We start from the raw sequence: 27,705 nt of genomic DNA on the forward strand, positions 1-27,705 counted from the left end.
AAGGAGCCTGGTCACAACTGAGACACTTTGCACACACACACACACTTAAACAATAATATCTAGAAGCAGTTGCTGATAGATACATATATCAACACCGGCCACGTCATAATTTTTACACTTCTCTGAATAAATCTTGTTTGTTTGCTTGTTTGTTTCTAAAGCCTTCGAGGCTTTGCCCAAGTTGTTTTACTTGATCTGGAATGTCTTTTTTTCTTTCTGGAAAATGTCTATTTCCCTCAATAACCAGGTCAAGTCACCTAAAGCATTTGCTCTACTCTTTTCACACATTTTCCCCATCCTCTCAACACTCCCAAATCTCCTAGCAATTAACTATTCCCTTGTCTGTGACCTGCTAACCACTTTGCACTTCACATTACTAAGGCAACTGTCACACCATTTCCTACCGGGGGAAAAAAGGAGTTTCTTCCCACTGGGCTGTGAGTTCCTTGAGGCAGGCACAGCCTTATTTATCCTGGCATTCCCAAAGCCTGGAATAATGTCCTCCACATCATGCTGAATATCGACAAAATGGGCCACAAAGTTTCCAACTTGATGGACACTGGAAGAAACCAAGAATTATTTTCAGAGTTTATTCATCTCTGTCCCACAGGCCCGAATATAACAAGTTCTAGTAAACTGGCCATGAATAATTAAACTTGCCTGTAAATCAGACAAGAAAAGGGGACCAAGACTTGAGAAAAAGGCTAAAACATCCCATCTCAGAGAGTGGGGGGTGATACAGACCAAACTCTATCTGAAACAGAAATTCACCATGGGAAATTAACTTCTCTAATCTCTGGAAGTAATCTGTCACTTTTGAATGAATATTGAAAATGATCTGGAATGAAGCTGGATCAAGACTAGAGCTATTACTATTTAGGGAAAGCATTGTCTTTCCATTCCCCTACTTCTGGCAAGTAGTCCAGAGATTATCAGTTGTTGCCAAAAAAAAGAAAACTCAAAGATTTAGTCAATTTCAACTGTTGCATCCCCCTCACAGGTTGGCAAACCCTCTGTTTGCGCTACCATACAGGCCAGGAGACCAGGAGAGAGATGAAGGAACGGGCATGTGTGAACAGCCTTGAAGGGAAAGGCTGGAATTGCCGGGTGACAGTTGGTTCCCTACTTATACCTGCACCTGAGCTTGTAATGCCCCCAGTGTGATGGCCCATCTGGGCTAATGCAGGCCAGTCACAGTGGGTCTGAGAGAGAAATCCAGGCGGTGGCTGGTCTCCGCTGAAAGAGGTAAGGGGCATGGAGGTTTGGCGGGGTGAGGTGCTGCGGCTGGAGATGGAGACAACGTGTTCCTCAGTGTCATAGCCTCAAAGAGTCTAACAGCCTTTCTCAGACCTGAGTCCTGCTGGCTCAAAGGCAGAGACCAGTCCAAAGCTGGGATTCTACTTTCAGCTCAGGACAGTCTGGGAGTGTTTTGTTTTCATAAATGTTGCCTATTTTCCAACTCCTCTAGCATATTTAGGTAGAAAACGGTTTCTCAACATGGTTTAAACCATGATCAGTGGTAGAAATAGGCCACCCATGATTCTCCCCTCTCACCTACACTGCTGCCTTTCAGGACACAAGTCCAGCCGGGTGTGTATCACAACTGCAGTGAAATAAGCAAGTCAGGGGCTTCCCAGTGACTCAGGAGGTAAAGACTCTGCCTGCCAATGCAGGAGACACAGGAACCGCGGGCTGAATCCCTGGGTTGGGAAGAGCCACCACAGGAAGAAACAGCAACCCAGTCCAGGGTTCTTCCTGGAAAATTCCATAGACACAAGAGCCTGGCAAACTACAGTCCATACGGTCGTAAATAGTCAGACACGACTGAGCACGCACAGCACTACAGCAGGACAAGTTACTAGAGGGAAGGGAGCCCATACACACACACACACACACACACACACATATCTACACACACACACGTCCACACACACACACATACATACACACAGACGCGCGTGCACACACACACACACATCCACACACACATCCACACCACACACACATGCGTGCCTGCACACACACACATCCACACACACACATCCACACACACACACACATCCACATCCACACACACATGCGTGCGTGCACACACACACACATCCACACACACACACATCCACACACACGTACATACACACATCCACACACATACACACACGCGCACACACACACCCACACATCCACACACACACATCCACACACACACACGCGAGCACGCACGCACATACACATCCACACGCACACACATATACACACACATACACAGATGCGCGCGCACACACACACACACATGCGCACGTGCGACCTTGTTACCATTTGTGGAAAGATGAATGAGAATTCTGCTAACGGAGGAAATACATTGCTGATTCTGTCAAGGACAGTACTTTATTCCTGGTAAGAATCAGTTTGTTTCTGGTTTCCAGTATGTTGCAGACTGAGACTTTTGTAAAGTACAGAGCCCATGAAATACTAAAATATAGCTACAGAATATGAAAAGAGACAAAGAAAATAAAAACCTCCCATTTTTTCATTATTTAATTTAACAGACAAATGGCTCTAGCTTTCTAAATGCTTAATCTCAATTTCTATTCTTTAGCTCAAGGCAGCTGAAACAAAAAGGTTGCCAAACAGGCACTTTAAATAGCACTGCATTGGTGAAGGGGAGGCTGGAGGGACTACATTTATTAGAATCACATATAAAGAGTACATTTACTTCTATAACTTTTTATTTGGGAAATGAAGAAAAGCATCGCTCTGCCACTGCTAACTAAACTAAAATTGCACAGAATCACTTCTCACTTGAAGGCAAGAATGTGCTGTGTGCTAAGTTGCTTCAGTGGTGTCCGAATCTGTGTGACCAGACAGACTGCAGCCGGCCAGGCTCCTCTGTCCGTGTGATTCTCCGGGCAAGAATACTGGAGTCGGTTGCCATGTCCTTCCTCCAGGGGATCTTCCCGACTCAGGGATGGAACCTGCGTCTCTTACATCTCCTGCATTGGCAGGCGGGTTCTCTACCACTAGCACCACCTGGGAAGCCCCAATACATGAATAAGGAAAGGCATGAGGTTTCTGTCCTACGTTTATCTTAAGGGGCCTAGGTTTAAAAGTGGGGAGAACCCGCCTGAAACTAACATATTGTATGTCAACTCTACTTCAATTTTTAAAAATAATAAAAAATAAGTACAAGTGTGAAGAATCTGAACCAGCCGATTCGGTGATCTCTGAAGAGACCCTTGACTCCTTTCTTACCAAGAAGGGAGCAGGCTCAAGGGGATTGAATGGTGAGGCTCAGAGAGGCGGGGCACCCCTTCTGCAGCATTTCATGCTAATTCTGGATCGCAGGGTCTTTGTGCCCAGAAAGTTAAGGATCAAATATATGTTCATATTTGCCACAAAAGATAAAACACAGGCTGCTTTACAATTAAACAAACAGGGCAGAAATCCTAAATCAGAAGAGCATTTCGCCTGCAGAGCCTCTGTCAAGCAGCCAATGAGTTCTGAGCTGCTCAGGCCTCCCAAGCATCCTGGAAGGCCAAGTCTTACAGGAGTTGCTCCACTTCACCCTGCAGGCTAGTCTCTTAAAGTCACATGCACCTTCTTCTCCTGCAGAAAAGGGAGTGCAGGTGGAATTGATTTTTCCTTCTCTTCAGAGGTGATGTCTGAGAAGGAACCATTAAAATATCTCTTTAATACTGTACTTTACATGATGTACTTTACAATTTGTGGGGCCCTATGCAAAACGAAATGCAGGTACTCTTTGTCAAAAATTCTTAGGAATTCCTAGACAGCCAAAGTAGAACAGAAAACCAAGCCTTGGGCCCTTCTAAGAGTGGGTCCCTGGGCACCAGCATGGACCACACACCAGGGAGCGGTCCTGACCCTGGCAGTGCAGTGGTGATGTCATCTCCACAGACAAGCTTGTTGTTCTCAGACTTTAATCAGGGATTCAGGACTACTCTGATCTAGACCAATGAGGACAATAGACTGGATTTATTCAGAAGCACCCAAGGCACCTGGGTAATCCAATTCCTCAAATAAGTTCTCAACCCAGGAAGAGGAAGATAGATGCATATTCATTATATTTATATGATGGGAAGGTGTACGGATTCCCATCTTGTCTACAGAAGTAAGTCTAAATACCTGAAACTGATGATCAAGGTCAGGCATAAGAGCAAGGATGCAGGGGTCCTTTTGGTGCTGTTGGGAGCAGTTCACTGGTGAGAAGCCCACTGCTTCTAAGAGACAAGCCACACCCACCACCTCAAGGAAACCTGAGTGTGATGGTCCTAGGACCCCTTCTGTCAGGTGGGCTGAATTTGCAGAAGCCACTTACTGTCCCCAAACAACTGCCCATCTTCCTCCTAATTCAGCTAACCTCTTCTCCACAGTGAAGTAGTATCACATCCCTGGTGGTTGTGCAGTAAAGAATCTGCCTGCCAATGCAGGAGACATGGGTTTAATCCCTGGGATGAGAAGAACCCTTGGAGAAGGAAATGGCAACCTGCTCCAGTATTCTTGCCTGAAGAATTCCATGGACAGAGGGGCCTGACAGTCTACATTCCATGGGGTCACAAAAGAGTTGGACATGACTTAGCGACTAAACAACAACAGAAATAGTTATGGATTTAAAATTACATTCATAGTCAGTGATCTAGAATGTCTATATATATTATAGAACACCTATACAATGATATTTAGACATTTAAAGTCATATCCTCAAGTAATTATTTAATGAGATGGCAAAACATATTTAGTATGCTATGTGAAAAAAAACCACAAAGCTTTAATTTTTGTCCAACATGTTTTATATGTAGCTGTCAAGTTACAAGTACAATATTGTCTATGCAATGAATTGTAACATTTTTAAAGATTACAAAAATGAACATGTTGGTGGATAAAACAATTTTGCTTCCTTTTGGTTGTTTAAAAGTTTCTAAAAGTTTCTCAAATGTACATTCAATATTTTTATGATGTAAAAAAAATTTTTGTTGTTTGCTCAATTACTTCCAACCTTCTATTTTGGGCTTTCTTTACTCAGAGAGATCAAGCCATCAAGTAAACAGATGGTTACTGTGTTTACATTACAGCTGTTCCTTCACAACCACAGGTTAGTAATCTTGTTGCCAGGATGCAATATGCCAGCTAGGGGTCAATATTGGAATGAACGGCATTCTCAAAACACACTCCAATGGACAGGGGTCTATCCTTTGAGACATTTTTTTTAAACTTCATTTTTTTCCCTTTAGTATATAAAGCACAGAATACAACAAACTGATACATATTCATACATATGTGGCTTAACTCAGTTGTAGTGACTAGGTGTTTCACAACTAGCTTATCTTAAATCAGAAGATTATAGTCCAAATTAAAAACCATAAAAGTTAAACGAATGAAATTAGTTTTGCTACTTTCATCACTGAGTATTCATTATATTTTAAGTACCCACAGTGTTGCCTTTAGCTACACATAAGCAAGGCAAACAATCAGGCAATATGTGTTTATACCTACATAAGAAATGGCTGGAAGGATCAGTTTATAATGGTTCTCTTTGGAGAATGACATCAGTATGAGGAGATGCTCCACAGCGAAGGAATGAGGAACTCTTTTTCGACTCTTAGAACTGTATTTTTCAAAGTAATAATTATGCTGTTGGAACTATACTTTGTAAAACTTTGTACTCATAATTATTAACAATGTGCTTATTTTATAATAAAGCTATAGTAAAAGAATTAATAAAGGAATACAAAATTCGTGATGAAAATCCTGCCTTAAGACATCACAAAAGATGAGACCGTAACCAATCAGCTCCTGTTACTTCCTGTCTCGGGCACTTGTCACCCTAAGAACTGGTCCTCCTTAGGATTCACGCCATGCATGGGGGTGAACAGGAGGAATGTCACACTATACGAAATAAGGCTGCCTTTCACCAGAGATGATGACCAGAAACACAGGGCTTGGGCTTGAGTGTGACCTAGTATAAGATGAGCCTGGCCAGTCCATCCCCCTCATCTTAAGGGAATCTGAGCTGAGACAGATGATGAGCAAAGCCAAGCAGTTACCAATGGAAGCTGAAAGAATTCCATGACAAGGGAAGGCAGCAAACAAGTCAGGTGGCACAGAGGCGAAAACACGAGCTAAAGAAGAGATACAAAGCAGAGGCTGAGGAAGCCAGGTATCCTCAAGAGAAAAGAGCAGAAATGCAGAGGGCAGATGAGCAGGACCTATGATAGGGAGCTGAGCGGGAGGCGGGGAGCCCCTTCTTACTGTCACAGGCCTCCTGTTGAGTCTCCAGGCCCGGTCCAGGTCATATGTATCCTGGCAAGGAATACAGGTACCCGAGGTAACCTGAGTCTCTGGTCCTTGCAAGCAAAAGTGCCCAACTAAAACCCTAACTCCATCTGGCTCCATCGAAGACGGACTTTGAGTAAATGTTCTCGTCTGTACGACAGCAGGCAAGTGTTATATAATAAAATGCCAAGGCATTAACAGCAGCTTAATAATATGCTTTCCAGCTGTGCATCCAAATATTCCAGAACAGATAAAAATAGCAGCTGCAGAACTGTAATTAAAACAGTCAGGCTATTTACAGGGGAGAGGTACAGTAGCAGCCTGGCTCCATCACTGGACATTTTGTCTTGACTTTATCACTTGGAGAGCATCCAACTCTCAACATCCAACCCACAAGTCCTCTCCAGAAGAATCTCGGTTCTAGCTTAGCCTCAAGTCACCTGGACAAGACTAAGGGTTATTTCACAGAGACATTTCAGTTTGTGATGGATCAGGTGAAAGCAATCTTCACCTAAGGTCCAAATAAAGCTTTAAAGAGAACACCAAGCTGGGAGGACTGGAAAATAAACAGAACATTATGGCACCAGAACATCTCCCACCAACAAGTGGGAGAAGTCAGACCAAGAAACCTGCCAAAGATGATTTGACTTTGCAAAGCTGGGTGTTGTGCAGCGGCAAGTAATGCCCTTATTTCATCAGATTGTGCATTATGACCTGAGGTATTTTTCAATATATGTAAATGACCTGCAAATGTAGGTGAGTCCCTTATGGAATATATTAAACCCAATTAAGATTTCTTAAGAAATAGTTCAAGGACGGCCTTAAAAGTCCTTATAAATCTCTGAAAAATATCAAAAATTGATGGCAAAAAAAAGAAAAGAGGATCACTGGCAATAAGAAAAACAGCGGACTGGGGTTGGAGGGCTTCTTTGCAAAGTGATTTCAAAGTCATTTCCAAGACACTGTTCTTTTTTCATGCTATCAGCCAGACATAACAGACATACAGCAGGATGAAAACCAACCATGTAATTTCATCAGTGTCACTGACTCGTGTATCTTCAAGCAGAGACTGAAGAAATATGAAAGGTAGGGGGAATTATTTTTTATATTATTATTTTATTAATGAATGGGGAAAATGAAAGTAGTGAAAGTCAGGCTTTGCTTCCTTCACCCAGAATTACATCTTCTGTACCTAGCTTTTTAATCTCCAAGCAAAAGTGACAGGTGCACACATTTATATACACAATGCACATTTATATACATAAATGTATATACATACATATCATATACACACAGATATATGCATACACATCAACTGTACTAGGCTCATTTAAAGCACGCCAATTTAAAATGAGTTTGAGTTGACATTTCTCCTGGCAATCTTGATTCCAGCTTGTGATTCATCCAATTCAGCATTTTGCATAATGTGCTACTCTAAATAAGCAAGGTAAAATTTACAGCCTTGACATACTCCTTTCCTGATTCTGAACCAGTCTGTTGTTCCATGTATGGTTCTAACTGTTGCTTCTTGTCCTGCAGGGGTGGCTTTTTAAAAAAACCTTCAAATTTGGATTTCTATTGTTGAATTTAATTAAACACAATATGCAATAAAAGAATAAGGTTACATGAAAATCAGCATTTCAAAACGCTGAAAAAAGATAATCATAAGCAGGAACTCCTTTTATGCCAGTGTTTCTCAACCAATACGCTTTTTGAAAACACTTAAAAAAGTTCCACACCTCTTCCTTAGATTCTTTTATTCAACCTTAAACATCCTGACTGGAAAGAAATCAGTATATGTTCCCTGAAGCCAGAAGATACAGACAGAAGATTTTGGCCCCAATTTCCTGTCACTTGTATTGAGAGAGACAAGAGGGAGAAAGAGAGGGAAAGAGGAAAGTCCAACTTTTTAAAAATTTCCAATAAAAAATATTGAAGATGCTTCTTCAAACTGCACAGGCATCCTGTTCCAGAGCTAGTACACAGATGATTCTAGAATGCTAATGACTCTTCCCTGATGGCTAATTCACCAGCCTTTATGCTTTACGACATTACCCTGTTGTGACACCATCTCATTTACAACTTGCAGACTAATTTCCCAGCAGTGTCCGCGACAACCAGAAATAGCAACAAAGATACTGGACCCAAGGTGCTGAGTGAGGCCAAGGCCCCGCTGAGAAGCAGGCAAAGTGAGGCATCCTAGCACAGCGCTTCCAGCTCAGAACTTCTTTGCTGGTTGAGGGCCAGGGCCTCTGAAATCTATAATGCAGATCAGGAAAACAGATCCCTTCCACGGCTCTGTCAAAGCATGAAGATTCTGCGAATGGCGGAGGCCTGTGCTTCATGCACTCGTTTTCCAATGGGTGCAACTAGTGCATTCTCTGAGACAGCAAAGCAGGGTTCGGGGCGACCCGGTGTCCAGCCCTCAGTTCTGTCATGACACGGCTCCCCAGGTGGTGCCCGGGAAGCAGTGACACGCGTGGGAGAGCACACAGGCTCTGCCCCCGGGGGCCGCTGAGTGGGGTACCCATGTGTGCTGCACATACTGAAAGTGAAAAGTGAAAGTCGCTCAGTGGTGTCTGCTGCTAAGTCACTTCAGTTATGACCGACTCTGTGCGACCCACAGACGGCAGCCCACCAGGCTCCCCCGTCCCTGGGATTCTCCAGGCAAGAACACTGGAGTGGGTTGCCATGCCCTTCTCCAATGCAGGAAAGTGAAAAGTGGAAGTGAAGTCGCCCAGTCGTGTCTGACTCTTAGCGACCCCATGGACTGCAGCCTACCAGGCTCCTCCATCCATGGGATTTTCCAGGCAAGAGTACTGGAGTGGGGTGGCATTGCCTTCTCCTCAGTGGTGTCTGACCCTTTGCAATTTCATGAACTGTACCTTGCCAGGCTCCTCTGTCCATGGAATTCTCTAGGCCAGAATACTAGAGTAAGTAGCTGTTCCCTCCTCCAGGGGATCTTCCCAACCCAGGGATCAAAACCACATCTCCCACACTGCAGGTGGATTCTTTACCATCTGAGCCATCAGGGAGCCATTTCCTAAGTGTGCCTTGATGTGAAGATAGGTGGAAAGCTCTCGATTAGACTAAACAAAGCACAATAAGCATTTCAGATTAATACCACATTACAAAATTTCTATACATTTAATTCTGATACATACTGACATCATTCAACTGAATAGATAGGATGGAGTTTTCCAAGGATTTGCCTACAGAGTTACACTAAACATGCTTTATTTTATTTATTTAAATGCTATGTATGGCCTCTTGGGCTCGGGTCTAGGTTGCGTTAACATGGCGAAACGCACCAAGAAGGTCGGAATCGTGGGCAAATACAGGACCCGTTATGGTGCCTCCCTCAGGAAAATGGTGAAGAAAATTGAAATCAGCCAGCACGCCAAATATACCTGCTCTTTCTGTGGCAAAACCAAGATGAAGAGAAGAGCTGTGGGCATTTGGCACTGTGGTTCCTGCATGAAAACAGTAGCTGGTGGTGCCTGGACCTACAACACCACTTCTGCTGTCACAGTAAAGTCTGCCATCAGAAGACTGAAGGAATTGAAGGACCAGTAGAAGCACCACCATTTGATAATGTTGCTAGCCTATAATAAATGGGTTAATTTATGTAAAAAAAAAAAAATAAAAAAAAAAATAAATGCTATGTATGTATGTTTTCTTTTTTATAGGAAAATAATACATCTGTCTATGTTCACTATGTACATCGGGAGGTAACTCATGTGACATGTGCCTGATCTTTACTTCTCTTTGGGCTTGTTCTTGGAAAATTTTTATTAGGACAGAAAAATCCCCTCCTTGTAAATGTTTTGGGATCCTTAGTCTATGTTCCTCTGAATGGACACTGAGGAAATGTAAGTCAGCACCAAGGCACAGTAAATAAATGACCACAATCACTGACACTTTCACAGTAAGCAAGCCAAATGATTAAGAAATTACCAATATGCCTATTTCAAATAATTTCCAAAAAGTTCATCAGGGAAGCCACCTAGGAAAAAAAAACAAACAAACAAAGCTCTTTTAAATGTGTGAGCGTGCCAGCAATACAAGAGAAAGGTTTAGATGGCATGGGTCTATCTCCTTGACGGGAATGGGAGGGTTTCTAACATGGCAGGGCCCACCCAGTGTTCTGCAAAGTAACTGGAGGTGGTGGATTCAAGTTCCCACTTCCCCACTCTTGAGCTGTGATTTCAGACAAGTCACTTAGACTCTCTGAGCTACAGTTAACTGCCACTAAGTCAGGGATCATTTATGTTCCCTGCCCATCTCCCAGGGTCGCTGGGTAAATTCAGCTAACATGTTGTTCAAGGAAGATGACACTCTACTTGAACTGTGGAGTACCTTGTCTATGTAATATATGCAGGATTTAAAAAAAAAAGAAGTTTAATTTTACAGCATAAAAGGGGCTGTAGATCACAGCTCTTCCATCTTACATGACAAAGGAGACTGACCTGTGGGTGAAAAAGTGCTGGTCATGGTTATGTTTTGAATCTTAGTAAGCAGTCAACATGGTAATTAGTGCCTAGAAGAGGTGAAGGAATGAATATGGTCCCATTCCTGGAGGCACGGTTTTCATCTTTGTCATCATGAAACAGACACGGAGCCACCATGGAGATGTGGCTGGCCACTGGAAATATAACCTATCTCTGCTGTCTCTGAGGACCCAGTTGGGAAGGCAGAAGCAGCACATACAAACAGCAACCATTAAAATGCTCATGTGCCCAGTTAGTTCAAGGGTACGTGGAATGGATCTCCAGGGGGATCACACAGAGCTGGGGTGCTCACTCAAGAGTGTTCTGCACAGTGTCCTGGAGTTGGGCTTGGTGACAGCACTTAAAAGCACCAAGAACGTGGGTGGAATCCCCATTTGACTGCATTTGACTGCATCCAAGGGTAATATATACTTTGGTATATATATACTTTGGAAAAGTCACAACTTCTTCACTCATACAATGAAGATGATAGTACCCCTGCTGGGGCTGTGGTGGTGATAAAAGCAGAGAAGGCGTATGGAACATTCAGCCAGCACATGGCACTTGGTGTAAGTGTTCAGTGACAGTCCTGACTAAGGAGGCTGCCTGCCTGAGTGTGGCAAGGTGACCCAGCACAGTGGGAAGGTACATGGCATGTTTGGGCAGTGAGAGCAGCTTTGGAATAGAGATCAGACTGTGGCTGGGCAGCCCCACACTGCACCGTAGACTTTATTTTACCAATGAAAGTTCCGGGACTGGGGGGCGGGGAGTCACACAGATCGTGTAGAAATCCCTCTGATGACAGTGTAGTTGTTAGGGAAGGGGTAACAAGCAGGAAAGCCAATTAGAAACCTTTATGAGGAGAAGGTGATTTATTGAGCCCCTTTATACTAGTAACTGTCCTTATACAAAATCACCACTTTAATTCTTGCAAAAATCCAGATGAAATCCCCATTTCACAGATGAGCAAGTGGAGGTTCAGAGACATTAAGCGAGTGAAGCCAGGATCCGTTTACCTGTCCAAGCAAGTCCACTAAGGTGCTTCCCACACACAGGATGACAAGGGCCTTGGACTGGTAGATGCACAAGGGAAACTCAGTACCACGGTGTTTCATGGGTGGTAACATTGGCCACTCCAGGGAAGGTGGTAAATTTTCTGCTGTTTTTATTTCTATTAGGGAGAAGCCTTCTTAATCTGCTTTCTCTGCGAGGGGACTAATCTTCCAAGAGCTGGTTTCCCAGGTGGCCCCAAAGCTTCTAACAATACTGGCAAGTTCAGGCCTCATAAGTTTAGGATTTTATATTTATTCTCCAGAATGGAATGATGGACCCTGTGACGGAGACCGGTGACCAGCTCCTGTGGGAACACCCAGGGCAAGCCACTGTGGTCCAGTTAGCCTGCCCACAGCACAGCTTGTTCCTACAAAGTGCCTTCCCTCTGACATACATGATCTTACTAGGAACCAGGCTTCAAAGGAAGTTTCCAGAATTACCCTGGCACCTAATTGGCAACACAACTAGACCCAAAAGGTGAGACAGACTCTAAAGGTCTCAAGGGCCTGGGGAACAGAGTTCACATTTCCATTAGAAGACTTGTTTATACTCTGGTTGGAGAAATGGAGTGAAATGTACTCTATACACCAAGCATATACATTTATTTTCCCAACTGACCTTAAAACAACAACCAAACAACACCAATAATGGTGTTGCTACCCTAATCACTTTACATGCACTTTTTAATTAATCCTCACTATATCCAATGACAGGAATGCAACTCTTATTCCTATTTGATGGATGAGAACATGGGTACATGCCTCAGAAATACAGAAGGAGCAGAGGCAATGTAAACTGCACCCAAGTGTGGTTGTTGAAATCCTTTCCATTAACCTTTGCATCTGTTTCCACAAACAGGTAAATCATGGTCATAAAAAAACCAAGACCAAAAATATATTTTTTCAGACTGAACTGAGGTCAGAGACCTAAATATTCACTTATCATTCAATCATTCATTCACCCAGCAAACATTTACACAGTGACTTAACATATATCTGGTATTGGGCTGGGTCATGGCAATGCTATGTTGATCTTAAGAAGCCTTTGGCTTAGTGGAGAATATGGCAAATAATATGGGACAGATAATGCTATGATTTTGACCTAACTATAATTCTTAAAAGTGGTACCATTCTATACTTTCTTTTCCCTTTTTGTCTGTTATTAAAACAGACCCTTATTTTCTGCTTCATGCTGGAGTTATCTGTTTGTTTTCATTTTCCTTTGAAAAGACTCTTATCACCATTCTGTCTGAGTGTGCTCCCCATACCCTTCCTTTGTCAGACCACTGGCTGTTATTTCTCCTCCCCGGTCCCTGAATCATGGCTAATGACTCTTGGGGGTTCTCTGTTATCATGCCTCACTCCCTCTTTCCCCCCGCCCGCCTCTTTGCCTCCCTCTTCTTTATTTCTTTCAACCTCCTTTGGTGGGGGCGAGGGTGGGGGGTGAGCTTTTTATTTTCTTAGACTATTAAATTACATTGTATGATGGAAATCATGGTACCTACTCATTAGAGTTGTTTCAAATAACAAAGGCCTGACTATGTCTCAGTGGTTATGGCGTTCTGAATTACAAACTCTAATAACTCCCAGTAATTACCCCTTCTATGCCTCTATGCCATACACTCACAGCTTCTCTTCTCCAGGTCCTGGGTGGCTGGCGTAAAGAAAAAGATGATTAGTACACCACATACACTACAACATACACTGCAACATAATCATTACCGCCTTCTCTGAAGGATTTAATATGAGAGGCATCGCCAACAGAGCCAGGCTCCAACTAACTGATTCACATCGTGACTTTCCAGTCCTTGACAGCCTCCTTCCAATCTAAACAGGCCCTTAGAACGACTGGAATCAAAAAATATTAACGCACAGGCTCCATAAAAATGTCAAGGTTAATGTTCAAAGTGCTACCTTTTAACTACACAAGTATTATGACTTTCTGGAAAGAAAGAAAAAACAGGTAATTTTAAAAAAAAATCACAAAAATAACAAATGCTGGTATATTTGTGAAATGGCCTGGTTGATGCAAACAGGCGTGATCAGTGGAAGGTCACCACACAGTTTCCAGGGTCAGCAGGCCATTCCTCCTCTACCTTTGCCTCTTTCTACCCTCTCAAAACAAAATGCCCAAGAAAAAGAAATACGATACAGGCTAAGGACAGAGTTGGTCTGTTACTGGTTCGATAGACGACTGAAAATACCCGTGTCCAGTTTTAAGTCTCCAAAGCTACACTACAGACAAGAATGACACAGGATGAGCCACAGTGAGTGCCAAGGTCATGGGGCTATGATACAACCCAGCCCAGGAGGGCAAAATAAGCACCGGTGAGTCAATGTCTTTAAAAGTTCTTTTTTTTTTTTTGCTATTTGAAAGGTTTCCTAGCCATGCCTCACAATTCAGAAACTATTTTTTTTTTTTTTCAAAGCCATATTCTTTGACATAAAACCCCCAAACTGCCACATGGCAAAAATACTATACATTAAGTCAAAGGACAACTGGGGGCAAACAAAAGATGCAACTTAGTCACAGACCGTTTAAAGGGCTCATGTCCCTAAAAGTAGTTGCTAAATATTTGTAAGAAAAAGAGCAGCTACTTAAAAATCGCCAAAGAACAAAAACAGTTTACAGGAGAGAAAACAGAAATAGCTTGTAAATAGATGAAAAATGTTCAACATCACTCAAAAGAGACATGTAAATTAAAAATACACTGAAATACCATTTTTACTTATCAGCATGGTAAGAGTCCAAAGTCTGATAACACATTCCCTTGAACAAAACTGGAAAAACAGGCATTCCTCACACACTGCATGGGAGACCTAAACTCAAGGAAGGGTGATTTGGCAAGGTTATCAAAATTCCAAGTGCATGGACCCAATGGTCTTGCAATTTCACTTTTGGGCGTTTCTCCTACAGATATATGTTTCACTTGGCTAAATGACATGGACATGGTTATTTATAGCAGCATTAGTTTTATAGTAAATGTATGAAAACATCAAAAAAGTTTATTAATAGGGAAGGGGTTAAATAAATGATAGTATTGATGGAATAATAAGCAGCCATACAAAAAAAAAAAGAATGACGACATTCTATTGGATTGGCCAAAAAGTTTGTTCAGGTTTTTCCATACTATTTTACAGAAAAACACAAATGAACTTTTTAGCCAACCCACTGTGTCCTGCTACAGGAAGATACACGTTCACTGAAAGGGCCTGGTGGTACAGGAAACCTTTCTGCACCAAGGGCTGGGAAAGGGTGGGACAGAGCTAGATTTGGTATTTGCTTGAATGTGCAGAAAGTATCTGAAGAGGATACACAAAAAATGAATACAGTGGTTACCAAGAGCAACAGGGCTGAGAGATTTTCCACTGGAAGTCTTTAAACATCTTTGGATTTTTAAATAATTTATTTTTCATTTTATAAAAAATTGGAGTAAAGTTGATTTATGGTCTTCCCAGGTGGCGCCAGTGGTAAAGAACCCGCCTGCCAACACAGGAGACATAAGAGACAAGGGTTTGATGCATAAGTTGGGAAGATCCCCTGGAGGAGGGCATGGCAACCCACTCCAGTATTCTCGCCTGGAGAATCCCATGGACAGAGGAGCCTGGCGGGCTATGGCCAATAGCCCAATAGGGGCGCAAAGAATCTGACATGACTGCAGCAACTTAGCACGTATGCACACACGTAGCCGACTTATAATAATATCTTTGTATTTTTTGAACCATATGGATATATTATTACTCAAAATTTATTTAAATTTTAGAGTGTCTTTGTGACTGTGTCAAAGGCATTGTTTTTGCTCAGCACATTAATAAATTATTAGCCTCAAGAATTAGAGGAGGGACTTCTTTGTGGTCCAGTGGTTATAAGACTCTACACTCCCTACGCAGGGGGCCTGGGTTCAATCCTTGGTCAGGGAACTAGATTCCACAGTCCACAACTAAGTCCACAACTTAGTCCACAATTAAGACCCAGAGTAGTCAAATAAATAATAAATAAAATTTTTTAAAAAGAAGAATTACAGGAGGCTTGAGGGAAAGCTGCTAAGCGTTATCAACTGTCATCTTTTCTCAAAAGTTTCCCAAACATGAGTTACAGACTTTAAGTAGAAACATTCTCACAAAACCCCTCAGTAATACCTTTCCTTAAAATGGTGTGACTTAAATATATACACACATAAAACCAAGTATAAACTTCTCATGCTCAGAACTCATTTACAATTATAAAACCAAAACATGTTTACAAAAAAAATACAGCAAAATTATGAACCCACTGAAATTCTGAAATAGCCACATTAACTTATTGTGAAGGACAGGGTTGTTCTGTTGACACTAACCTGTTGCTTGGGACAGTGTACAGGCTCAGAGGAAACCCTATAATACTGTATTACTTCTTGTTATACAATGCGGTGACTCCACCACCATTTTCCTCTATTCAGGTTCAGGACACCTTTGTGTGACATCATCTAACCTTTTTTCCACTCAGTGCATCGCATCTTGTACTATTCAGGGTGCCTTGGCCACTTTCTCAACGGCTTCAAAATAACTGACATCAGAACCATCACAATCCTAAATCCAAGTGCTGACTTCAGCACTAACACTGGTGTTAGACATATGGACTTGTATTGACTTTTATTCGTCTTATTAATTATTAACATAATAAAAATGAAAATAACACATTTTAAAATTCTGGAGAGAACTCAGGCTGAGTGTACACAGACCCCCAGCAGCTGTTCACAGCTGCAAAATGAGCTACAAAACTAGCTGCAAACACAGCTGTAAGTAGTTAATATATTTGCGAGGCAGTGCCTCTATTCTCCACCCCAGGGACCTTCCTGGTGGTTTGGTGGCTCCCAATGCAGGGAGCGCAGGTTCCATCCCTGGTCGGGGAGCTGGATCCCACATGCCGCAACTAAAGATCCCATGCAGTCAAATTAATGAATACTCTTGGCCCAGCTGAAGGCTCTTTGTCTTGGACTTGCTGCTGAAGCTTCTGACGGGTCAGACTCTATGTCCCCTGGGTCTACCTTCACCAGTGATTCCTTCTTTGTGTCACTGCCCACGGCTGTGGGGAAGCCGGGCCCCAGGCTGGTGCCCATGTGCAGGCTCTCAAACCCCGGCCTGAGGCACAGTCTCCAACAGACTAGGATGAATGCATAGCCCATCCATGCCAGGATAATCCCCATTTAGCACAAATAACAATTCCCCATGGAGGGCACGCACCCTTCAATCTGCATTTCAAAGCCTCTCTCATTAAGTCTTAGCAAAACCCAAGAAACTGATTTTCAGTATTAAACATCTGTGCAGATTCTTGCTGAATCCAGTCTCCCAACAAAGGAATGATGTCATACATTTTTGCATCTTGAGGGCCTATGTGGTAAGCGCCTAATATCTGTCCAGCTGATGAATGAAGGAGTGAATGGATGAATACATGAATAAAAATGAGTGATGAATTACAGAGTAAAGATAGGAAAAGGCAAAATAAGAAGCTCATCCAACTGCTGCATGCTCCTGAAACATCAGCTCGCCTTTCTTTGCTTACACACAAGCAGTGTACTCTTTTCTAATTAAAATCTTTTTCTACATATGCTGTCCTTTAAAAATCACAGTCTACTGGAAAAAATGTAGTAGGGTTCTCTTGGGTCTTTATTTTTAAAGCATTTGCAAGTGCAGTGTAAGAAGTCATTCTAACAGTTGGCCGGTTGCCAAGGCTAAAGCTAAAACAAGTAGATGCTACAATTTTAAGTTAATAAAGAATGCAATGTGGTAAACACTTTCCCATCCAACATATACAGTGATTTATAAAGGTCACCGGCTACATTTCTCAAGCACATTCTTTTGAAAACAGGTTCAAAGTCAGCCAGGAATGTTGGCTACAACCCAAGACAAGGTGAAAAGCAAACAGTTCTCTCAAGTTCAAGCAGTTTCTGAGTTACAGGAAGAATTTTTTTGTTTTTACTTCAGTTTCTTTTTAAGATTTTTTTTTATGTGGACCATTTTTTTTTTTAAGTCTTTATTTAATTTGTTACAACGCTGTTTCTGTTTTGTTTTGGGTTTTTTGGCCCCGGCATGTGGAATCTTAGCTCCTCCACGATCAAACCAGCACCCCTATACTGGAAGGTGAACTCTTAACCACTGACCACCAGAGAAATCCCTGTTTATTTTTACTTTACATGGTAAGAAGAAACAATGCTTCCAAAGTTTTCAACTGATTTAAGTCAACCATGGTAGAAAAGGTAGAAATCTGCTTCCTTTGACAAGAATGTAGACATGTGTAAAGCAAATAAACAGCAACATTTAGTGCCATGGGGTCCTGGTATTGCTCTGTTCCCCTTTGTATCTTTAATTTTCTTTTTTTTTTTTTTGGCCAAGTTACTCGGTATGTGGGACCTTAGTTCCCTGAGCAGGGATGGAATCCACACTCCCTGGAGCAGCAGTGCAGAGTCTTTACCGCTGGACCACCAGGGACCTCCTTCTGTATCCTTAATTCTTACTTTTCCTCCTTTTCGGGAGTTCTCTATGTCACACAGTCTCCATTTACCATAGCTGTGAAGTGCCATTAATTGGTTACCCTCGCTCTCAGCTGACATTTCCATTGTCACATGTCAACACGGTGAAACCACCTCACTGGCCTTTAGAATGTGAAGCTCTCATTAGAGTAAGAAGGGTAAAGATGGATTAGCTAATGTGTTTTTCCTAAGTTTTTAGAGATGTGCATGGTTGCAACACAGATCTCTGCAGGTTTAATGAGAGATAACCAGTACCAGAGCTTCCTTGATGGCACAGTGGATAAAGAATCTGCCTGCAACCCAGGAGACACAGGAGATTCAGGTTTGATCCCTGGGTCAAGAAGATAGCCTGGAGAAGGAAATGGCAACCCACTCCAGTATTCTTGCTGAAAAATCCATGGACAGAGGAGTCTGGTGGGCCACAGCCCAAAGTGTCGCAAAGAGTCAGACACAACTAAGCTACTACTACAACCAGTACTAGAAGATTCTGATGATGTGAAAATGAGCTTGCATTCAACTTCATTCCCAAACTTCAGCTTGCCTATACAACAGCCAAGAGCCCAATAAGGCATCAGAGAGATGGTAAACTTCAGTTCCATTTAACAGGCTGTACTCTCCTTCCTCTTGGTTTTCAAAACAGAATTAAACAAACAATGATGCAACAGGTTTTTCTCCCTTATGATGTTCCTTAGCGAAAATCCTTGGAGCAACTATTTCATTTGAATGTGGGCAAGCACTCTGTTTTGGGGGGATATCAAGAGACCGAGTCACCCAGACATTTTGTTGTGGCCTCTCTGGGGCTAAAAATGTTGGTATTAGTGAGTGGCAGGGATTACGTCTTCTCCCACGTGGACTCCTAATTAGACATCAAAAGGCTCCAAGTACTTTGGTCTCTTCCTGTACTTCACCTGTAACTTCCTGTAGCTTCACCCTTGAGGTCCATTCTGAGTCAAGGTATTAAAAAGCTTTGTCTGAGCGTTCAGTCCAAGATATGACTAGTAAGCCTGCAAGGGTCCCCCAGGATGGTTTCACCTGATGTGAAGAGCCGACTCACTGTTAAAGACCCTGATGCTGGGAAAGATAGAGGACAGGAGGAGAAGGGGGTGACAGAGGATGAGATGGTTGGATGGCATCACCAACTCAACGGACATGAGTTTGAGTAAGCTCCGGGAGTTGGTGATAAGACATGGAAGCCTGGCGTGCTGCAGTCCACAGGGTCGCAGAGTCGGACACGACTGAGCGAACAACAATATCTGCCTGTACCTCAAGGACAGTGAAACAATGCCAGGCAGTGAGCACCACGAGGAGCACTATGAACGGTGGGTGCTCCCCACCCGACATGGAGAACACTGCAGACAGCCCTCTACGGCCAAACAACCACTTCCACCCTGGATATGCTCTCAGCTGCTATTCTAAGCAACCAGAGAGACAGTCCTTGTCTGTCCTCAATGAACCCAAGTTAAATGACACCAACGCCTGTCTTTTATCAGCCACATTCTTACTCAGATCAGTGGGCCATTTAAAGTAGCTTCTGAGGTACCAGAAATGCACAGGGGAAAGGGAAGTTGGCTGCAGAATAATGAAGCAGGTGGACTCAACGCAGACTGCCCAGGCTCCCACACCACCACATCAAGTACTTACTGGCTGCATGCGTGACCTTAGGTTCAGAATCCTCCTCTGCAAAACAGGAATAATGTTAAGTGCTACTTACTGGGGTCACTGTGATGGTCAAGTCAGAGTGCCGAGCTCTTGGTAAGCACTCAACTGATGTTATGTATTGTTATTATTAGGATCACTAATTATTATGAGGAATCTCACTGCCAAAAATCCAGACATTTTCTTCTAACTAACCCATTTTTTTAAAAGTCTTTGAAACCACCAAAGCAATCAATTCACAATAGAGTAAATGGTTTCCAAGCTGATGCCTGTCTTGTGGAAGGAACGTGTGGTCTAAAACTCTATGTGATCCCACAGTAAAACTAAACGAAACATCAGCAGAGTGCTTCAGTACACTCAGATTCGTTAATTCACTCGACCTTAGCAAAAGTCCCAAGCAGGTGTTATTTTTCTCACCTTCTAACTATATGTAAAAATGAAGTTAGTAGAAGTGGGACTCAAAGGCAGGCCGACTTATTCCAAATCCTCTTCTCTTCCCACTATATTGTGAAGTGAAATTGTTCCTTAACTGTGCTTGGGACCTCAAGGTTGAATTCAGTAAGAAGCAGTACTACTTTTGAGTTTCCACTTCTTCCAGCTAATAGACACCATCACCCAAAACAAACAGAGTCCAATGACATAGACTGGACTTCCCCACTCATGGAGAAGGAAATGGCAGCCCACTCCAGTACTCTTGCCTGGAAAATCCCATAGATGGAGGGGCCTGGTAGGCTACAGTCCGTGGGGTCGCAAAGAGTCAGACACGACTGAGCGACTTCACTTCACTTCACTTCCCCACTCATTCCTCATAATGATCGCCATGATGTATTGAGCTCCTGCTGGGATCCGACGGCTGTTTTCAATGTTTTCCTTCTATATATAGAATGTTTTCCTTCCAATATATAGCACTACTTTCATCTTCACCATACAGATGAGGAGACTGAGACAGGGAAAGGCCATTTGCCCCAAATCATACCATTCAGGTGTGAGAAGTAAATTTGAAACTCAAATACAGGACTATTCTCTCTTTCTTAGCTGTTTCTGCATTGCAGAAAGGTACCTGGCAAGAGAGACGGGTGGAGCTGAAATCTAGTCCCAGCTCTGCGCCAGAGGCTGTGTCTTTACAGAGACACAGCTCAGAAGCGATGCATTTTTCTAAGTGCATCTAAAATTCCATGGACAGAGGAGCCTGGTAGGCTATGGTCCATGGGGTCACAAAGAATTGGACATGACTGAGCAACTTCACTTTTCCTTCTTTTCCTAAGTGCACAGGGCCCTGGGTGGGACCTGCTCACAGGGTGGCTTCAAAGCCATGCTCTTTAACCACAAGTTCACATACACACTTAAACACTTGACTGCTATCTCCAGAGGCAGTACCAGCTGAAAATATAAACTCAAGAGTATTGAAAAATGTATGAGTAACATATCCTTCTCTGGCTGACTTCCCTGTCAGACACCTGTCACAGGTCTGGTTTATAAAGAAAACCAAACACTAACAATACCTTTGTTCAGTTGCAAATATATTCAGATCTGCGACTGCATTCTGCTTTAATAACAAGACACTAACGTGTGTGCATGCTAAGTCACTTCAGTCATGTCTGACTCTGTAACCCTGTGTAGCCCGCCAGGCTCCTCTTTCCATGGGATTCTCCAGACAAGAATACTGGAGTGGGTTGCCATGCCCTCCTTCATGGGATCTTCCTGATCTGATCCAGGGATCAAACCCTCGTCTCCTACATCTCCTGCATTGGCAGGCAGGTTCTTTATCACGAGCGCCACTTGGGAAGTCCCAGACATACGATGTCTCAAACACATGAAGACTTTAAGAAAACTAGAACACCTTTCCCAATTAAGTTATTGTTATTGTTTATTCATGCATATTCTCCAAATCCTAAATAAACACTGCTCAGTTCTGAATTGAAATCTAGTCTTAGTCACATAACCACACCATTGCCAGTTAAAACCAGTTTCAACATAGAACTCAAATCTTTCCAGAGTTGTCTATACCACAAAACACAATAATCCACCAAGCCCCAGAATCCCCTACCTGTTAACAAAAAAACAGTTCTCTGTGGAAAGTGTGGCTATTTAAATCTATAACACTGTGGAGCTAATTTCAAAGATGGTAAACAAATATCAGGGAATGAACACTGCTATTGATACAATTCAACCAACAGCATATTATTTATAAATTATAATAATATGCGTCACAGTGACACTGTACAATTTCCAGTGTAAATATCAGCCTCTGACTAGCTATTTCTTTAAGTTAACTTTTATTGGAGCATACCTGACTTACAAGTGTTGTATTAGTTGTAGGTGTACAGAAAAGTAATTCAGTTATACATATAATATATCACCTCTTTTTTAGATTCTTTCCTCCTTTAAGTCATTACAGGGTATTGAGTAGAGTTCCCTGCGCCATACAGTAGGTTCTTATTACACGACTAGGTATTTCGATGAGGCATGGACTCCCAGACTTGCCCTGGTCTGCATCATTCCCTACTGCCCCCCTGAGATTGGAGCCAAAAACCAGTTTCCATTTATCACACTGTATTAAAAAAAAACAACACTAAAATCACTGTTTATAGGAATGAAATGTAGCTCTATAACCATAAAGCAGCGGCCCCCAACCTTCTTGACGCCAGGGCTTGGTTTCATGGAAGACAATTCTTCCACAGACCAGGGGCGGGGCCAGGATTTCAGGATGATTCAAGTGCATTACACTGATAGTGAACTTTATTTGTTATTATTCCATCAGCTCCACTTTAGATCATCAAGCATTAGATCCCAGCGGTTGGAGACCCCAGCCATAAACTACATCTCCACCCAAACTAGAAACTCCAAGTTTCAAAATACTTGGGAAAAGATAGTTCTTTGTACAATAAAGAATATTCCTAAATGTTTAATGCTTTTTAAAAATTGACCTTTACAAGGTAGACAATAGCCTCTTCCCTCCACTCCATCCTTCCTCAATCCTTTCAGAAATAATTATTTGAGTATTAAATGCCAGGAGTTATTAAATACTAGGTACTAATCTCTCCTTTATTTAGCTGGTATCAGGACCAGACTTGCCCAGGAAAATAAGAAAAAGTTTCCAAAGAAATCTCTTTCAGAGAGAGGTTTTCTAGATCCTTCAAGGGGGTGTTAGGGATTGTAAATTTGATGCTTCTTAATGCTTGGATCTTCATTTCCTGTCTTAATTTCAGGAAAACCCTACACCCTTAAACTAAATGACATTAAATTCTTATGACTTGAATTTGCACTCATTTTCACAAAGCCAGATTCTTCTGATTGTACCTGGGCAAAAGGCTCCCCAAGAATACGTAGGTGGGCATTCTGTTTCCTACTCGGATTGTCCTTTAAACAACGTACAGGGAATCCAAGGTACAAGAAATCTCAAGGTATATGGAATTACCCACGCTTCTTTTTGACTCTATGATTGGATGTAGAAATAAGGCATTAAACTACTTCCAAAGAAATAAAAGAAATAGTTTCACCTAGCTTTAAAAAACAATCTGGGACTTCCTTGGCCCAGTGGAGAAGAATCCACCTGCCAATGCAGGGGACACGGGTTCGATCCCTGGTCCATGAAGATTCCCCATTCTGAGAAGTAGCTAAGCCCATGCACCACAGCTTCCGAGCCTGTGGTCTGGTCCCTGGGCTCCATAGGAGAAACCACTGCAATGAGAAGCTCGCACACTCCAACAAAGAGTAGTATCTAATCACTGCAACTAGAGAATGCCAGAGTACAGCCAAAGGTAAATTAAAAAAAAAACAAAACCTGACAATTTATCACCCCAGACAGTTACTGTAACAGAACATTTTTCTTTCCTTTTCCCTTGTGTTGTCTCCTTTTTCCTTTTCTTCTTCCACCCCTCCTTCTCTCTCCCTTTCCTTTTCCTCTTCTCATTCTTTCCTTCCTTCTTTCAGTGACCATTTGCTCCCTGTGGTCAAGGCAGTTTTATTTACACACCATTTCACTCGACACATGCTACCACTGAGCTGATGGCTGCCCAGGAGACCTTTTATATGGTCATTGGGTTGTTCCTGGTTTTGCTGGGTAGATGGATGATACTGACAAGAGAGGACTTCATTTGAAAACATGGAATCCTAACACCATATTAAATCTGACACCTCTGGTTTTCAGTATTTCCCCTGGCCCTGACAATAAATGTGAGTTGGGCAGGGAGAACCATGCCCACTTTTCGTTGAAAACCAGTCTCAAAGTTAAAAACCATGACACTGCTGGGTCTCCTTTCACTCCCGGAAGTCCCTTTCAAGACAGCAACCACCAAAGATGTTTAAACTCCTTCATCCCAAAGACAATTTATAATGAAAGGTAATACAGAATTTCTTTTTATCAAACTCTATGTGCCATCAATGATCCTAAATAAGAACAGACACTCTGACACTTATGTTCTATTTGAAGGCCCTTCCATAAATGATTGATCCCATCTACTCAGCTTTTTGAAAATACTCTTTCCCATTCTGTGTAGGTATTAATGTTACAGATTTCTGAAGACAAAGACCTAGATGGTGAGTGACAGCAAGGGAAAAAAATGTATTCATCTCAGGACTTTATAAAACCCTTGTGTTCATCTAAACTTTAAAAAACATGGGTTATCAGCACACAGAAGTAGAAATCTGCAAGTGGCTTTAAAAGCACACCTGCTAAAGTTTATTTAGTACAACTGTCAGATCCAATTGTACCCAGTCCCTGTGACAACCTGAAATGTCCACAGAAAGTGAAAAAGTAAGAGGTGTCCTCTGCCAAAGTTTTTACTGGCACAAAGAAAGGAGACGACAGATCACAATTCACTATAGATACTTCTATTGAGGGTACAACCCAAGCTATCTAAATTATGAAAAAGTCATGGGGTGCTTGCTTGGTTGAACACACCCCCAAAATTGGAATCATATGGACAAGATTAGCGGGGCTCTGAAAAGAACAGTTCATAAAGTATGAATCTTTTCAAATGCAAAACCATATGGTGCCTCTGTAAGGACTCTATGGAATTTGCCATGAAGATGGGGGCTGTCAGAAGAGAGGAATACTGACTTTTATCAAGGAGAGAATGAAGGGGAAGGAGACAGTGGGTACAGATAAATAGGTGAAAGTCAGAGGGTATATGACACCCTCTTCCTAAAGCTCACAGGTTACACTCAAGCAGGGCCATATTTGAGAGACAAGAGATGGTTCTTTTGAAAAATAGAGAATAGGAAGGAAGAGGGGTGTGCAGTTCCTAGTCTGCGGGTCAGTATCATGAGGGTTGTTTTTTGTTTTTTGCCATGAGGGTTGTTTAATAAGTGAAGTGAACTGAACAATGGTTAGGTTGATAGCTGAACTGTATTTTATTTTCTTGGTTTTATTGAGGAGCAGCTGATACACAATATTATAAACTTCAGGTGTACATAATGATTCACAATTTTAAAGGTTATTAATTCATTTATAGTTATTATAAAACATTGACTATATATATATATTTCCTGTGTTGTACAGTATATCCTTGTAACATATTTATACATACATATTTGATACATATTGTACCTCTTAATCGGTTACCACCATCTTGTCCCTGCCCATTTCCCTCTCCCCACTGGTAACCACCAGGTCGTTCTCTTTATCTGTATGTTTATTTTTTGTTATATTCACTAGTTTGTTTTATTTTTTAGATTCTGCATTTAAGTGATAGCACACAGTGTGTGTCTCTCTGTCTGACTTATGTCACTTAGCATAACACCTCCTAAGTCCATTCATGCTGTTGCAAGTGACAAAATTTCATTCTTTTTTACAGCAGAGTAGTATTCCATTGCCTATCTATGCCACATCTTCTTTATCCATTCATCTACTCATTTGGACCCTTAGGTTGCTTCTACATCTTCTAAAATAAATGATAACTACATTTTTCAGTGAAAAGGGGAAATGCCTATTCACTGTTCTGTATTTGGACCCAGTTTTTCTCTCCATTCATCTATAGGGAAGGAGAATTGAGGGAGAACAAGGGCATTTAGCTGTCAGAGCTATGTACTTGACATTACAGAGCATCCTAGGGAGAGGTTCCTGATGGAAGCATTTGCAAGGAAGCGAGCAGCTGGGGCAACATCAGTCCTCAGACTAAGGCAGTCCTGCCTCTACACACACACCCCCAGGGCCTTCCCCACAATGAGGAACTGAGGGTCATATATCTGGGTATCAGGATAAGAGTAAGAAAGAAGCAGTAACACAGCATTGTAAATCAACTATATTCCAATAAAAATTTAAAATCCTGCTGCAAGTAACAGCAATAAATTCTTGAAAATCACTTTGGTAGGAAATTCAGAGTTGAGAAAACTAAGACTTTAGGCTCTTTTTTTTTTTGTGACTCACAATTCACTTTAAGGGGCCAATGAAAGTGGTAGAACCTCAGTTTCAGAAAAATACACCTTCCTAATGAATTCCATAAATTTTGTATATAATTTCATGTTGTTTTCTTTTACAGTATTTTTTAAATGAAAAAAAAAAATAGTTTTGGGAGCCAAACTATTAAAACAATCCTGTTAGAAAAATTCAATATTTTTATATCCACAAAGAAAAAAAGCAGATATTAAATTCAAAAAATCTTTATGACATTTGACACAAATTACATTAATAAAAACCAATATTGTATGTCAAATATATATTTTTCCTCCTTTGGTAACCATAATCCTTTCGAGGTTGACCTTCCACACAATAAGCGTGGAGACTGGTTTTCTTTGTGGAGTATCCACACGCGCAGGCATATTTCCTTCCCTGGCCCTCCATCCAAAGGTTCAATGCCCTCCCAATTGTATAAATCGGAATGGCTCCATATCATGGTCCCAAAGACAGCTTCACTGGGAGGGTGGATATAGAGAAAGTTTGAAGATCTATTTTAGGAAAATTCAGAGAGAGTTTTCAGGTTTCCTCCTGGCATACAGTCAGTTAGCTGTAACCATGACAACCACTATCCAGTGACAACTCCTGGCATTGCCGCTTCCCTTCATTTCCAAGCTCAAGGTTGCTTTTCTAAGACTGAGACTGACTTTGCCTTGGTTTCCTTTAGCTTTCCCAAGTGATACCGGATCCTGTGAGGTTCCTAGGCCCAAAGACTTCCTGTGCCCTCCCTTCCTTTGATTATGGGAAACAGCCTTCATTTAGCCTCTATGACCTTCCCTGAGTTCCAATAGGTAGATTCAAGCAGTTCTTAACTAGAGTAAGGAGGGGATCCAAGCCAGGGAGAAACAGTCAAGAGAAACAACGGCGCAACCTTGGGGCAAGGTCCTGGTTCCCAATCAATCTAAACTCATAACAATATCTTTGAGCTATTCTGAAGACACGGAAACCCCGTTCAGGTGGGAGAAGTGGGGGATTAACAATGGTGTGCTGCCCACAAGCAGGCAGACCCCAGGCCAGATGGACCTGAATGTTGATGATGCTGGCTCTTACTTCCTCACCACCAACCCATTAGAAGAATCTCCTCGAGCTGAGAGCTCCCTGTTTGAACAATTACTGTGAAATTTTCACTATCGTCTCCAAGCTGGTCCATGGGATTTTGAGTGTATTACCCCACTGTGGCCTCCTCTGCCAGGCAAAGCAATAAACTACCCTTTTCTACTTCACCCAAAACTGTCTCTGAGACTGGATTCGGCACCAGTGAATGGAGATGTTGAGCTTTAGGCATCCAAAGTGTGCATTACATTTCATCT

General features: G+C 42.1%; 2 protein-coding genes across 2 annotated transcripts in view; one reads left to right on the forward strand and one right to left on the reverse strand.

The window, feature by feature from the left end:
• TBC1D9 (TBC1 domain family member 9) overlaps nucleotides 1-27,705 on the reverse strand; it is a 129,585-nt gene that overhangs the window by 81,748 nt on the left and 20,132 nt on the right. The window lies entirely within an intron of this gene.
• LOC122694149 (60S ribosomal protein L37a-like) lies at nucleotides 9,565-9,950 on the forward strand. Its single transcript, XM_043902482.1, has one exon. It carries the CDS (start codon nucleotides 9,589-9,591, stop codon nucleotides 9,865-9,867), a length of 279 nt encoding a protein of 92 aa, XP_043758417.1. The 5' UTR covers nucleotides 9,565-9,588; the 3' UTR covers nucleotides 9,868-9,950.

Source organism: Cervus elaphus, chromosome 5 (assembly GCF_910594005.1).
Source record: "Cervus elaphus chromosome 5, mCerEla1.1, whole genome shotgun sequence".
In the NCBI taxonomy this organism is placed as follows: Eukaryota; Metazoa; Chordata; class Mammalia; order Artiodactyla; family Cervidae; genus Cervus; species Cervus elaphus.

What these genes read in the sequence shown, in the direction of transcription:
- LOC122694149 (XM_043902482.1), top strand. Translation starts at nt 9,589, where the DNA reads ATGGCGAAACGCACCAAGAAGGTCGGAATCGTGGGCAAATACAGGACC.